At 37.6% G+C, this 15,245-nt stretch overlaps 1 protein-coding gene across 4 annotated transcripts in view; it reads left to right on the top strand.

Annotated features, from left to right (window-relative positions):
- Window positions 1-15,245, top strand: part of LOC139943641 (inactive rhomboid protein 1-like) — a 61,431-nt gene that overhangs the window by 20,616 nt on the left and 25,570 nt on the right. For 2 of the 4 annotated variants that reach the window (XM_071940359.1, XM_071940358.1), the window contains exon 1: window positions 3,971-5,499. The exons of the other annotated variants lie outside the window; for them this stretch is intronic. In XM_071940359.1, coding sequence (XP_071796460.1) covers window positions 5,285-5,499 — 215 coding nt within the window. In that variant the 5' untranslated portion in view covers window positions 3,971-5,284. Of the gene's footprint in view, window positions 1-3,970; window positions 5,500-15,245 lie in introns of those variants that run through there. 4 annotated transcript variants of the gene reach the window in all.

Below are 15,245 nucleotides of genomic sequence, written 5' to 3'. Positions count from 1 at the left end.
ATCCTAGTTTCAGACCGTTTTGCCATCATTTCCACACTCCCCCCCCCCCCCTGATAATGCTTTGTCTTAGATTTGAGTTCTTCGCTTAATGAAATATTTAGTTTGTTTTAGAAAAGACTTTCCTGTTTTCTTTGTCCCTGATTGTTGCACAAAATCTCCCTGATTGCAAGATGCAAATGTTGACATCAGCCTGTAAAAACACTCCCTTAGAAAAGAGTTGTTTTAATGACATTTGACTTCCAGAGTTCAGATAAAGATCTTGTTGTGACTTTATTCGGATATTGTAAGAATACATCTTTGTTTTGATAAATCTTTGTTTTTGTAACGTTTCCGCAGACAAGATTTCTGTTATTTTGGAAACCAGCCTCATGATGAAGCTTCTGCATCCTGCTCTAATGCTCATAAATGATCAGTTTGAATTTACTTTGATACAATGCAAAACATCGCACAGGTCAAGTAAATTCTAAGTCCTTTTCGACTCGCATCCTGAAATGCTCCACAGAAGTCTTGAATTTTGCTCACTTGTTCTTAACCCCCTGGTTTTAATAATAGATGTTGAATTTGCATCGGGGATAAAGAGCATTCATTTATTTACCCTTACAACGATATGTGTTAGCACTGTAATGTGTATTCAGTACTTTCCCGATCCCTGTGAAAAAAATCACCTAGGCATTTTTCTTGCTTGGGTGGGGTTCACACCCATGACCTTTGCAATTCTAAAGCGGTGTCTTACCAACTAGACCACCTAGATTGCCCGATAGCTAGATAGATGTACATGTAGGTACGCACTGCTAAAATATAAGATTAAAACTGCTTTTTGTAGGTTTTCAGATACAATTTTTTTTAATAAGACGTCCATTCATCCAGAGGGAAGCTTTTCACAGATAAAATGGCTTGAGTATGAACATCACAGTCAGTGAGCTTTCAGACTAAAATGAAAAAATTATAGCTTTTGTCATTTCCAATAGAATTGTAAAGCATAAAACAATTTTTGCATCTGTTTAGATAATGGATTTTACTATTTTCTCATTCACATTTCTATATTCATTTCTCTTGCACACTCAGAAGTGTCCATCCTTTCCCTTGTAAAGTTGTATACAGAGCTTTGGCTCGGAGTGATTTAAAGTAAACCTTTCTCAGAACCACTTTTTTCAATATTTGCTCTGACCAAAATAAATAAGCACCGATGATGGATGTCCAGCGTAAGTAGATGTGCCACAATTCTTGTTTACTCCCAAAAGTTTCTATTGGTCAAAGGTACCAGGGGCACCTGTTTTGATGAGGTTGTCGGGATATGAGTAGCATGGGTACAAGATATAAAATTTGTGACGCCCATACTTTTTGCAAACTAGGGAAAAGGAAGGGGTAACACCCCCCCCCCTCCCCCTCCTCCCCCTCTTGGCAGCTTTTCCAATTTCAAAGGAAGTCGTAATGGTCAACAGGATGGTCGGGTTGTTTTGTTGACTAAACCGGGTGTGGTGGATAAAATCTTTTAGTTTTATCAAAAAACAATGGGTTCAGGAATTGCTAAGGAGAGACCCCTTTCATATGATGTCACAAGGTCAAATAGCACCCTCACTGAGGTTTGAGGAATCTTGAGGAATCATTGGCTGAGAGTTTTCGGTGTAGGGTACATGCCATTGTTGGACATCAGGGATGGCGGCCTGTGATTGGGGCTTATTGCATGTAAATCAGGATGTAGGGAGAAAAGACACAGAGCTCTTCAGGGCAAATTGTTTACTGGACCAGGGGTGGGTTTCACAAAGAGTTAAGACTATAGTCTTATCTCGAGTTAGGACAAGTTACTCGTCCTAACTTAGAACTAGCGATACATTTTTAATATCTTCTAGGACCGGTCCTAATAAGTTAGGACCATTCCTAACTCTTTGTGAAATTGACCCCAGAATTGATTTTACAAGACCAGCATCACAATAACGAAAACTTCATGACACAGTGTATCGTGCATTAGAGCCATTGGACACTTTAGGTAAACACTATTGTCCAAGGCCCACACTTCGTGTATCACAACTTATATATAAAATATGAAAAACTTGTGCAAATTTAGGCTCCGATTGGTCATCGGAGTCGGGAGAAAATAACAGGAAAACCCACCATTGTTGCCGCACGTTTCGCCGTGTCATGACACGTGTTTAAAATAAATCTGTTATTCTCGATATCTAGAATTTATAGTGTTTTAATGTTTTCTCAAAAAGTAAAGCATTTCATGGATTAATACTTCAAGAGAAGTCTTTCACCATTACCTTCTGTAAACCCTGTAAGTTATTTGTAAATCTGTGAACTTTTAAACACGTGCACGATGTCACGGACCCTCATTGGACAACACTTTCGGTTGCCACTTTTCATGAATGAAGTGAACGGGATCAAATCGTTGAATCATTTGACTGGTTGCCCTAGAAATATTGTGTAGGCACCTGGTGGATACAATTGCAAGGACAACATTAACTGTAAATCTCCAGAATAAGAAAAGCTGGGAAGGTGATGAGAAAATCGTCTCAACGTAAGTTATTTGTAAATCTGTGAACTTTTAATTTTTTTTTCTGTACCGAGAGTGTCCAATGGCTTTAAAGGCAAATTCTTGCTCATGAAATTGACTATCCAGGCATGCCATGTCTGTTGTAATTGTTAAGTTCCTAACTTATGTCTGACAGCTTGACTGTGTCATTGTTCATCTGTGTTTATGTCAGCTGGTACTCAAACTCATCACCTTGGGGTGTCGGGCCAAATGTATCGACTTAAAGATGCTTCCTAGGCAATAATCACAAAACCTTTAAATTTAGAAAACTTACTGTTCATGTGTAATCCCCGAGCACCAGTGCTGCATCAACTTTTGTATGTAAGTATTCTTGTCCCATGTGCAAAACTGTTCAATATACTGCTCCAGGCCTGGCCTCAATTGTCCTGGTTTTTGCCTTGTTGCCCCTTCAAAAGATTCTCATAGACTTTAAGATTTTCCAATGGAAGTGCCCTTTTCAAAATGTAAATGGCCTTGCCCTCTCAAATTTTAAAATTCCAGGCATGCTGTTCCAGCTTCGGTTTGGCTGCTTTGATTTCAATGAAGGTAAAACAAAATGGCTGTACCAAATTGAGACCTTTAGGTTTGAAAATCAAAAACTACTTTCAGTTTTACAAGTTTCACCAGGATTTTGAGAAGTGTGACAACTTTCTGATCATATCCATGGAAACAGCTAACTGTAGCTAAAACATTTTCCCCAAATGTGTCCATTGACAATCAGTACACAAAAAAAGTCTGGGATTGTGCTATTCGTCAAGTGCCATTGAAAAAAAATGATTTAAAGGCGCTGGACACCCACAGACCAGTTTTCTCACTTGGTGTATCCCAACATGCATACAAAAACAAATCTGTGAAAATTTAGACTCAATTGGTCATCAAAGTTGCAACAGAATAATGAAAGGAAAAACACCCTTGTTGCACAAATTGCCTGCATTGCTCGGTTTACTCATAGAGCAAGGACTTACACCAATGTTTTACAATTTCTATCTCATTTCTAGGGGGGAGATTAAATCAGGATGTCTGTATATTCACTTTATTCAAGACGGGTAAATAAAAAAAAGATATGTGGATGTCTTTCATCTTCAGATAAAATAAATTGTTTCATCCCTGTGATTAATTTTCCCCAGAGGCCGAAGCAGTTATATCCATTAACAAACAAAAATATCTACCCATGCAAAAACAATTAGAGCTTTACGACAAGCCAGTTATGTTCACTCACACCAATTTGTCCCTGGGCGAGACCCAGCAGTTGTTTTGATTTCGTCAGAGGGTGCTCGATCTTTTCATGTGACAGGAGTAGTGGAGATCGAGAGCTAGAGAGAGAGAGAGCGGAGTGTGGTATATGACCCCAGCAGATGGTTTGCAAGGGCACCAGGAACAGCTACTGACTGGTGGTGGTACTCTTCAAAAGGTCACATGTTTCTCCCCCGTAGAACAACTCAGGTTGTCATTACATACACCGGATGATTAGAATTGATGCTTTCTATTGCACCCTACAAACGACCAGTTGCCAAATAAAAGTTGCGTTTTGAGTGGAGCCATGTTGGTGTTACTGCATATCCAGTCCTCGTCCAGGACAACTTTCTTGGTGTTTATTATTGGGACAAGATGTGATTGGTGTTAGAATAAAGGACACATGTTCTTTGTGAGACAGACAACTTATGCTGTCAAGCCAAGGTGGAAGGTGGAAATGACGGAGACTGTGGATTATTAGGGGCATATTGTTTTGTCACCGGACAGTGGAAGTGGAGACTTTGTGTGTAGCATTGAACCGGATAGTACAGGGGTGTGGAAGTTCATGTATGTTTTCAACACAGGCACAAGGTGACAATGGTGTTACAAATGTCACTACTGTGGAGCTGTGCAACTTTGTCTGTCCTTCCCCTGCAAGAATGACAAAAAGCCGACTCTCGTTCCCAGAAGATTGGAAACAATTGGAGGTGATCATTTTGGAATATAAAAAAAACATTCGCATGAATCATGGTTGTTCCTGCTGAGTTGGGGACCACATTGGGCACATCAGTCAACCTAGTGTGTGGATTGTCATGTATGGTGGTGGTACCAATATTAAGGTACAATGTACAGTTGTAAAATGTAAATGAAACTCACATGTTCTCCCGGAGAGTTGTTTTGGATTATATCTACCCTGCAAAATTCGCTCAACTTGGAGCTGTCATCACATTGTACTATTATGACACATTGATTGTTTTGTACACAAGTTACACTTCCAGTGCTGGGTGAGGACACAACAATGTTACTCGCCAATCATTTATAGTTCATGATAGTGCATTCGGCGGGGAGTACTTAAACAAGAGCTAGCGAAAAGGTCACTTACGAAAAGAAGGACGAACTCTGGCTGTCATCTCGCTGGGAGTTGATGAAAAGAAACAACTTGTGCTGTCATATCGCCTCGGACAATTACAGAGTACAAAATTATCCAAGTGTCATTTCAGTGGAAGAATGCGACCCATTATGGTGGAAATATAACTTTTTTCTCAGCCAAACAATTTGAAGCGTCACTCGCTGGAAGAAAACAACCCATTCTAAAGGAAGTACTCACAAGTGGATGCCATGTTGTGGTATACATCGGGATGTATGTTTCTAAATGTATACCCTGTTTAGGGCCCACTTCTCCCGATTTAGGTATTCTGTAGGTCTCAAATTCTTGAACCCATGGGTGTCAACAACTCCCTTTGAGCAGTTACTCTGAGCAGTTACTCATCTACTAAGTGAGTAAGTTAAGCCAAAATCATGTCGATTTCGGCCAAGGTCATGGAGCAAAAGAAAGTGAACCGAGTTTCATTCCAGGATGTTGAATTAGAAATCTTCGGCAATGGGAATAACGGTGTGAGGAAGATTAGTGAGGAGGCGGGGGAGGAGGAGGAGGAGGAGGATAGGTCAGTAAGGGGAGAGAATGATGCACTTAAAGATTCGGAGGAAAACTTACTGGAGGATGAGAGTAAAAGGTAGATATTTAGGAGATGCTGTAGCCATTTTGTTTTTTAAATTGAAAGTCGCATCCCCTTAAGGTGAATCCCAGGCTGCCGCTTCCCAGGTTGTATCGTAATTTGGGTGTGATCCCTGGCTACACGGCAGTTAACGTTTGTATGGCTTCTGACTGGCACCCTCAAAAAAAGATATTGGCGAAATAGGGAGACCGCCAACATAGGCCTAGATAGCACAGTTGGTAGAGCGCCGGCATATTAATCCGGAGGCTGTTGATTCAAATCCCACTCTAGTAATTTTTTTGTTCAACCCTAAAGTCATTTTGTTTTTTTCTGATTGGAATCAGTGTTACCATAGTGAGACTGTAAGAGCTAAATAGTCTGACTTGCTTTTTAAGGGTGTCCATTTAATTTTATTTTTTTCTGGTTTTGAAGCCAAGAACCCAATTGTGAGAAGGAAGTTTTGGGTTTTTTTTTTCAGAATTATTCCAGTTTACAGAGCCGCCTTCTGGTCTGTGTTTTTTTCTGTGATTTTAACGGGTGGTTCTTATCTTGCTCAAATAGATGTTTAAAGTTTTCTTTTTGTGGCAGTCAGCTCCTCTAAAAAATGTGACAATTCTTGAGGGTAAAATATTTGCTTGAACGCTACAGCTAGCGATAAATAGAACATTTGTTTTCACAGGACAATATGTTCTTAAACTGAAGAGATAAAAGACCAATTATTCATTGAATAAATTTATACATGTTTTGGGGTTCTTGGAATTGAAAAAATATAAAATAATAAATTAAAAATAAAACGAAAAATATAAATAATAAAATGAAATGAAATTGTTAGAGTACCAGCATGAATGTACATTGCTCTGTAAAGCATTAGTTCAAATAATTTATACAATGCACTTTTTCACATAAATTTGTACGTATGTAGGCCTAATCAAAACTATGGCTTGAACTTGGGCTCCGGCTTAGGCTCTCCTAGCTGGTTTAAAGCTCTGTACCAAAACATACATGTTCTCAAAAGAACTGACAAAGCCTGATTGCCAAAGCCCTGATTTCAAAAAGGCAAAAGAAAAAATGTCCATGACCATGGGCATCAATGTTCACATGCATTAATTTTCACATGAGACGTCCAGGCATATTAGGTTTGTTTTCCTTTTTTTACCCTCCATTATTTTTTTTCCCCCAAATATTTTTGAATATCTTTTCTGAATGGTTGACATATTTGCAGAGATATGCCCTGGAATAATTACTCGGTTGGGCTGGGATGGGGAATGTTTGAAATACCATAGTTCCAGAAATGGTCAAGAAACTTGACGTCGGAGACATTCTGACTACTGTGCAATTTCTTAAGACACATTTTTACAGATGAATACATGCCCTTGATACACTTTGCCTTTTTCAATCAGATGTCCGATTCATTTGCCCAATTAATGAATTCAGTAAGGCTGTTTTAATAGATGTTAGTTTTGTAGTGGTAGTTTGTTTTGCAACACTGTCAGAAACAATAAATAATAATAAAACTTTATAAAGCACAAAAATCCAACAAAGTGCTCATGGCACTAAATACAAAAACAATAACAAAAATATCTACAATAACCAAAAATAAAATGTAAGCCTAAGCCGAGAAGAAATCTAGAAGATGTGGTATAGAAATGCAGTACAAATGCAATGTCTTAAAAAACATCAAAGTTTAAAAAACAAAACAAAAAACCATTAACTCAAATACCTTTTTGAAAAGATTTGTTTTTAAGGTTCTTTTTTAAATTGGTTTAAAGAAACAGATGATTTAACTAGCGCCAAACTCTTCTCTTATTTGTGTTGTTGATGCCTCTTGCAGGACTAAAATGACCAGAGCTGGGGCCTTACATGATTAACATGAATATACACAATGTCAGTACAGATCAGAGATGATATTCGTCTGATTTCTGATTTTGTGCCCATGAAAAAAAAACAGAAAATTATAAAACAGTTATTAAATAGCCTGAAAAGTGTATTAAAGTCAACACGATGTGTACATGTAGGTAAGCCCTTGTACTCTCGATAATATATTTTACACATGTTTCAAAGAAATATTGTTTTACCCTTCCCTTAAACTAACCACCAGAATTAATCTTTAAGTTTGTACATATTTGTAACAAAAAAAAAGCTAAAACTGTTTTGAACACAGTTATCTGATATTCCTCATAACAGTTGTCCCTATACTTACACTATCTCTGGCTACAGTGTGGTATTGACCTCCAGCCACAACAATAGTTTCCACTTCCTTTCCCGGCAAGATTTCCTCAAAATCAATGGAAGAAATAAAGTGTATCAAAGACCTACTTTAATGTACACACATTCATGTTGTACATGCTTTACTTTGTACAAATTTGTAAATCCTGGGGACGTATTGCATACGTGCATTGTTTTGGACACAGTAGACTGCAGGTTGGTCTCATAAAAGTGACAAATAAGTTAAGGACCCAATAGCTCAATAAAATTGCCCAATTTCTGTTGGTTGGTCACATATTTGGCTCGCCCAAGTTCAAAAACTTGCATATGAATTTTGAAATGTGTTTAGGTAAAACCAAATAGTATACACAAGGAGCTATTTAGCCCTCATCAGGATAGATTTGATTTGATTTGATTTGATTTGGTTTTAATTTATTTAGACAAAAACACGTCAAGAACATGATTAAAACACATACACAATAACAAGAGGAAGTAACAATTATCCAAGCCTATTTGTCAGATTCGTTCACAACTTTAAAAAAAGGTTTTTTATGTGTTTTATTTTTCAACACAGTTGAGACTTATTAGAATGGTTTGTATTCTGTTGTAAGTGGGACTTCCCATTCATTATAAGCAACTTGTTGACTGGGGTCAGAAGACGATGGGTGGTGCCCTTGGCTGCCAATTCCTGCTGAGACAACCATTAAAAATCACCCTCTTTCCACAACAAGTGCCCTGTTTTTCTGACCTTTGTTTTTGGGTGTGTTTTTGTTTCTCCTCATAGAAGAGAATGCATAGAACCTACTGTTTGTTCGACAAAACATAGTTCATTACACAGAGGCCTCTGTTGCCCCATCTAAAATTCACATTTGAAGGGGCCAGAGCGTGTCACAATTATGAGTCCGTTAAAGAGACTGTAGACTAATTGTCAAAGACCAGTCTTCTCACTTGGTGTATCTCAACATATGCATAAAATAACAAACCTGTAAAAATTTGAGCTCAATTGCTGGTCAAAGTTGCGAGATAATAATGAAAGAAAAAACACCCTTGTCACACGAAGTTATGTGCTTTCAGATGCTTGATTTTGAGACTTCAAATTCTAAATCTGAGGTCCCATAATCATATTCGTGGAAATATACTTCTTTCTCAAAAACTACGTTACTTCAGAGGGAGCTGTTTCTCAGAGTATGTTTTATACTATTAACCTCTCCCCATTACTCGTTACCAAATTTAGGTTTTATGCTAATAATTATTTTGAGTAATTACCAACAGTGTCCACTGCCTTTAACTAAAAACACAAATTTTTGGGGGTGAAGTTGTTATCAAGATGTTGAAAACTGTTGAAAATAAAATCAAATATTTGCAACTTCTAGAAGTTTGCAGGTCTGGTATTACACAGGGGCCACGAAGGCCGTGGTCTCTCTTGCCCCTGGTCTTGTCTTTGGTGCCCCTTCAAAAGTTTCCCATTGACTTCAAGATTTTCCAAAGGAAGGGCTCTTTGCCGAATGAACATGGCCTTACCCTCTCAAAAAAATTTCTATGCCTGGTCTTGCCCAATAGAAACCAAGGTGTGACGAGCCAGGTTTTGGATTCGAACCCAGATTCTGAAAAACACTTGAACTTAAGTCCAGTGTTAGATTGTTACGATGTCTTCTTTCTGTAGAAGTACAGCTTATAGCAGTTGGTACAAAAACATCACGTCAAAACTATAACTAAAAGGGAAAAGTTTCATGAAGTTTGTACATGTGTGAGTGTATTATTTATAATGGTTAAACTGTCTTTGTAGACCTATAAGGTGTTTTCAATCAGGTTTACCAATAGTAGATATCACAATAAAGGGCGTTAATTATCTGTTATTTATTATAAATGCTTGAAATCCATTGTTACAAGCACGTAGAAAGGAAAGAACCATGCCTCCTGATTTCTATTTTCAGTTTTCGAGGTGGCTTTTTTTTTAGTCTGTGGTTTTTATCAGCAAGGATAAGGTGGGTGGAGGATGGGTGTGTGTGGGGTAGGTATCCAGATTAAAACCATGTACCTGTAACACAATGGACAATAGTTCCATTGTTGCCATCACAAAGGAAAGCATTGTGGTCCACAGTTGCTATCACAAAGAGTTGAACAAAAGAGGGTCCGTAATTGTTTACACACGTGTTTTAAACATTCAAAGTGTGGACCTAAGAACAAAAGAAGTGCACATAATGCAGAGACTTGACACACTTTGTGGACTTTAATACACACGTCCACAAAGTGTTATTCACAATGTTGAAGTACATGTATATATGATTCTTTAAGTGAACAGAAAAAGTGAATGTCCTTACAGTGACAGCCATACATACCTGTGCTAATTTTCAGTACATAATGTAGACTAAAGGGAGGGGGGTGAACAGAAAAGGACTAATTCTAATGACTGAGGTGCTTTACAAAAACAGTACAAGGAAATTTCCATACAAAGTATGTGGGGAACTTTTCAGTGTAAGAATCCTTTTGAAGATTTTTGAGAATCTTAGCATGCAAGCATGTTTATATATGCATTTTTTGAGAATATTTGCGTGCATGTGTTTATGCGTGGGGGAGCTGGTGGCTTGAGGAGACATGAATCTACAACAGGAAACTTAAGCAACAAATGTTTTGGACAGATCTGGACTCCAGTGTCCTTCAAAGGAAGCCCAATGTTAGTAATAAGAGTACAGTTTCCTGGAAAGTGGGTAGGTGGGAGAGTTTTGTGGTTTGTTAAATAAATAAAAACATTAAAATAAAATAAAAAAGCTTAGGGGAAAGGTATGACCCCTTGCAAACATAGAGCAAGGTCACCGAGGGCTGCTGTTCAGCTGCTTTTATATTTGGGTGTCAAATTGAATGTAAAAATTATGGTTATAACTCGCCCATTGTAATAGTTGTGGCGTGTCTTGGCCCAGCATCAGACTCTAGTTCTTTTGTGTGTTTAAGTCATCAGGGAGGGTTCAAATCCTGGTCATGACACTTGTGTCCTTAAGCAAGACATTTAATAAATATAATTGTTTCTCTTCACTCAGGGGTAAATGGGTTCCTATGAGGGCAGACACAGGTTTTGTGATTGATTTAGCTTAGTGCCCACAATGGCAGCACAGGTTGTACATAAATTCTCTCAAGGGAGCTGAGATGGTTAAGGGAATAAAGTAAATGGCCAAGTGACCCAGGCCAATTTCTCAAAGAGCCAAGATTGATCTCAATTGTGTATCAATCTTAATTGCTAAGCAAAGAGTGATGTCGCAATGCAAACTCCCATGGCAATACTGACAACTTATCCTTTTAAAGATGAATCTCAGTGCTTTGTGAAATCGAGCCCAGAGGTAGTAATTATGTTACAGTGCCATGAGCGTCACTGGGTGACAGATTTGAGTGCATTATAAGAAGCCTTTAGTATAAGCATAATTGGGTAAACCTGCTGACGAAGACCAGAGTTTCGGTCGAAATATTACAGATTTGGAAACATTCCAAATCAAATTAATCAGTTCTAAACTCTCGTATCCATTTTGCGTAAGTCAAGTTAAGTCACAAGTCATTTTCCCAAGTCAAAATCAAGTGGCAAGTCAACTAAATAATATGCGACTCAAGTCTCCTGATGCGTGCCCAGTTTATAGTGACTTGAGTCAACAACACTGATTTTTTATAGTGTTGTGATCAAATTTTTAACACTATTATTAATTTTTATTGAACACTCATATCCCATTGGCTTGTTATCAGATTATACCAAAAGTTAACCAATCTGTTAAACTCATCTCTGATGTACCATTATTACACCCCAAAAAGTAAAACACGTAATCACTTTGCCTAATGTCAGGAAATCTGTGGTTTCTTAACTGTGGAAAGCAGTGGGATGTGGTGGTTACACGCAGTCTGGTGTGAAAAACATGAGCAGGGAAATGGGGAATTAATCTGTAATTAAAAACACCATGAGGCAATAGTAATATTAAAGTTTCTTTCATACTTGTTGAATCGGAAATCATAAAATAAAAACAAATTGTGCTGCATTGATCGAGTTAGCTTAGTGAGTATCTTGCCATGCCGAATTCACCTTATGTAGACTCTGGTTGGAATCCAACCTAAGATGGAGCCTTGTATATGGATTGATTGCTTGGGTTTTTCTCCTATTTGGGGTTTTCCTCCCCCTTGAAGGTTCCCTTCCCATGATGATTTTGGAAACGACCCTGGTCGAAATTTTCACTAACGGAAGATTTTGTCCTCAGTTCGAACCTCTTTAACATTTTAAGCAAAAGCAGGATTTACCAAGGGGCCTTTGTCAGTACACAAAGTTGACATCCTTTCACATGAGGTGTATTTTGTAAAATTTCGCAACCTTCAGACCTTGCTAAAATTATGCATGGGAAACTATAATTTCTCCATAATTTTCATTGTAGGTTTCGTCTGGCGCTAGTCACATTTTTATGTTAATGCCTGCAGTATGCTTTCATTTCTGATTTTTGTTTTTTACTATAAAAGTTGAGCTTCATATTGCTTTTTTGCACTGATAGATATGCTGTGCAGTGGGTTTTTTTGTGATTATTTTTACCTTTCGAAAGCTACATCTTCAATGATGGAAATTAAGGCATTAAATCTGTTTAACACGTGTCTGCTCTTGATATATTTCTTAAATCCTTGCTTGTAATAACCATGTACAGGGCTTGTTGGGGGGGGGGGCAATTGTAAAGTGCAATAACACTAACCCTCCTCATCTACAGTGTATTAATCATGTACATGTAGAAGTAGAATTGGATTATTGGACTTGCTCCAAAACAAAATTTGTTATTTTGTTTGTCATAGTTGAACATTCTGTGAGACAGCTCATAGACATGTGTTGACATAAGTTCTTAAATGTTTTTGTATTTTCTTTTTTTTCATGAGACAATCTTGCGGAGCGATGATTGTCATTCAAGCACTTAATTCGCTGTCAGTCAGTTTCACACTACTGCGCAAAAACAAACTAACACACGACTACTGTACAAATATTTTGGTACTGTCGGGTCAAATTAGCAGAGAAAGTTTTTACGTTGGACATGTGTCACACCACAGACAGAAAGAAAAACAAATCAATATTATGCACTTAACTTCTGCTGATGACAGTACATACGTATGTACGACGTACGTACAAGTTTATTGGGGATACCGCAATAGCTTAGGTGATGCACGATCAATTAAGCCCAGAGAGGTGTATTTGGTCTATTTTATTACAGACCATGTACAGACCTGTGTCATCACGTGTCGACAAAATCTGAGTCAAACAGCCAGCACTTTTTGTAGGAAATGTTTTACACCGCTCAGTTAAAGAAAATAACACAGTACGATTTTTGATCAACTTTTGATACTAAGAAACTTGTTCAGCTCTTTCATCATACATGGTTTGTCTTATCAAGTCTGTAATTTTTGTATTCATTCATGTGGTAACTGTGATCATACAGAAAGTAAAATTACTTAATTGACCAAAATGTAGAATTTTGCCTGTCAGTAATTGGCCTAGAATGTCTCAAAAGATTATGAGGCACAAATAAGAAACACATCCATGGAGCTATGTTTTCTTTAAATATTTACTTGAGAAATAGTTTGAGTGCAAAATTTCAAGTCCTGCTCTAGTAAATTTTTCTTTGTTCACACCTCAAAATTACATTTAAACATCACATTTAAGCAGAGAATTTATTTAGGTTAAATATAAAGGTCAAATACTGTATTTGGAGCTCTAATTATTGACTTTTGACACAATAACAGGCGTCACCCCATTTACATGTCCTTATTACATTATTCTCAGCAAAAAAAAAGCAATGGACAAGTAGGATGCTCTCTAATGACTCCAAATTTTCCCATTAGTGAAAGACTTCAGTACCCACGCATGTGTCAAATTAACCCATATATATGTCCCAACAGGGTTTTATGGAAAAGCAAAGAACCTACAACGTAAGTGCCCGTTTACGTGAATTCATTTGTTTTTTTGCACTAACACAGATGTGGCCAATAAATTTGTTTTTTTGCACTTGAACTGATGTGTATTAGGCACTACTGCACTTGGATGTGATTAGAACCCAGGACCTTTGCCATGTTAGAGCACTGTGATTTGCCCATTGGCTATCTAGAGGCAGTTCGAATCCCATTATTTGGCAGCGGGTTTTGCAACGATTTAATAGATGTTTATTCAGAATCAGGGATTAAGAATACAACATGTATTTTGGGTGAAGGGATGCCCTCACATTCATGTGTTCATACACTTGGTTTTTGCACTGATGTGCATTAAGCACTGTATACTAAATACCTTATAGACGATGTGACCTCTGACGTCACACGAAAACCATTACATGATTCGCGCGCATACCGCCGGCCAAAACCTTTGTGTTTTGGCAGCCAGCTAGAAAGTGTATGCAATCTTACCACAACTACGTGTCTTTTTGCCCGGCGAAACATGACGTATGCAGTGTTTTGTCAACAGAGGGCGGTTTGAATGTAAACATAGGTCACATCTTCTATTGAGTTTTGTGTAAAAAAATCCACAGGCAAATCATAGGGGTGGGATTCAAACCCACAACCTTTGCATTGCTAGATTAGATGCCGCACCACTAGAGCACCAAGATTGGCAGGTAGCTAGAGGCAGTTCTACTCCTATATTTTAGCAGCGAGTACTGCAATAAGCAACAGTTTAATATATGTTTGTTTATCATGGATAAAGAATATTATTTGTTTGGGTTTTTTTCTTTTCTGAACACCGATGTGTTTTTAAAAGCACTCAATACTCAGTCCTTTCCAGAATTCTGTGAAGAAAAATACAAAGTACTAAATACAAAATACAAAACTTACATATATTATAATATAGTTTGAAAATGCCCAAAAAACAAGATGGCCTCTTGCCCTCATTACAGGCTTCTCAATACAGAGATCACCAGGTCCCTTTAAGTGTTTGTGCTGCATGTACGTGTATCATTTAAATGAGGACTATTTTTACTCCTCCATTATTGATCGTGTTGCTGTCGCCAGGCCAGTGTACTCTCTTTCTCTCGGCTTCAGTTGCATGTGATTGACCTCCGTTTATGGACAAGTGTCTCTAAGATAAAGAATAAAGAGCCATGTACAGTCAGGGACAGTCAAATCAAATGTATTTCTTTCTGTCATTTTTGAAGGAAGTGGAAGTTCACTTTCAAAAGTGGAAAAATAATATTGTTGGATTTTTTTTTGATAAGATTTCTGGAACATTAAAAAATATTTCGTTTGATTTTTGTTTTTGAATGTTGGGAACATTGTGAGAAATATGTCAAGTATTAAATGTTGATAAGGGATTTGGAACAGTTAATAGTGATTTCATCCTCAACTGTTTACTTTACAATTAACAAACAATAAATAGGATAACAATGTATAAATTTTCATTATCATCACTTAAAAGAAATATATATAATTACACGACTCTTGACCTTGTGTCTCTAGCCTGACTATTAATACATGAATCTTGTTGTTTCTTTTCTTCTCCCAAACACAACGAGGCAATTTCCTTCCTGCTGCTCTTCCTCAACATCATCAGTATCACTACGATCATCTTTGATCTA

The sequence above is a fragment of the Asterias amurensis genome, chromosome 11, assembly GCF_032118995.1.
Source record: "Asterias amurensis chromosome 11, ASM3211899v1".
Classification (NCBI taxonomy): Eukaryota; Metazoa; Echinodermata; class Asteroidea; order Forcipulatida; family Asteriidae; genus Asterias; species Asterias amurensis.
Note: the sequence above shows the minus strand (reverse complement) of the source record. Positions and strands in the feature narration are given on the sequence as shown.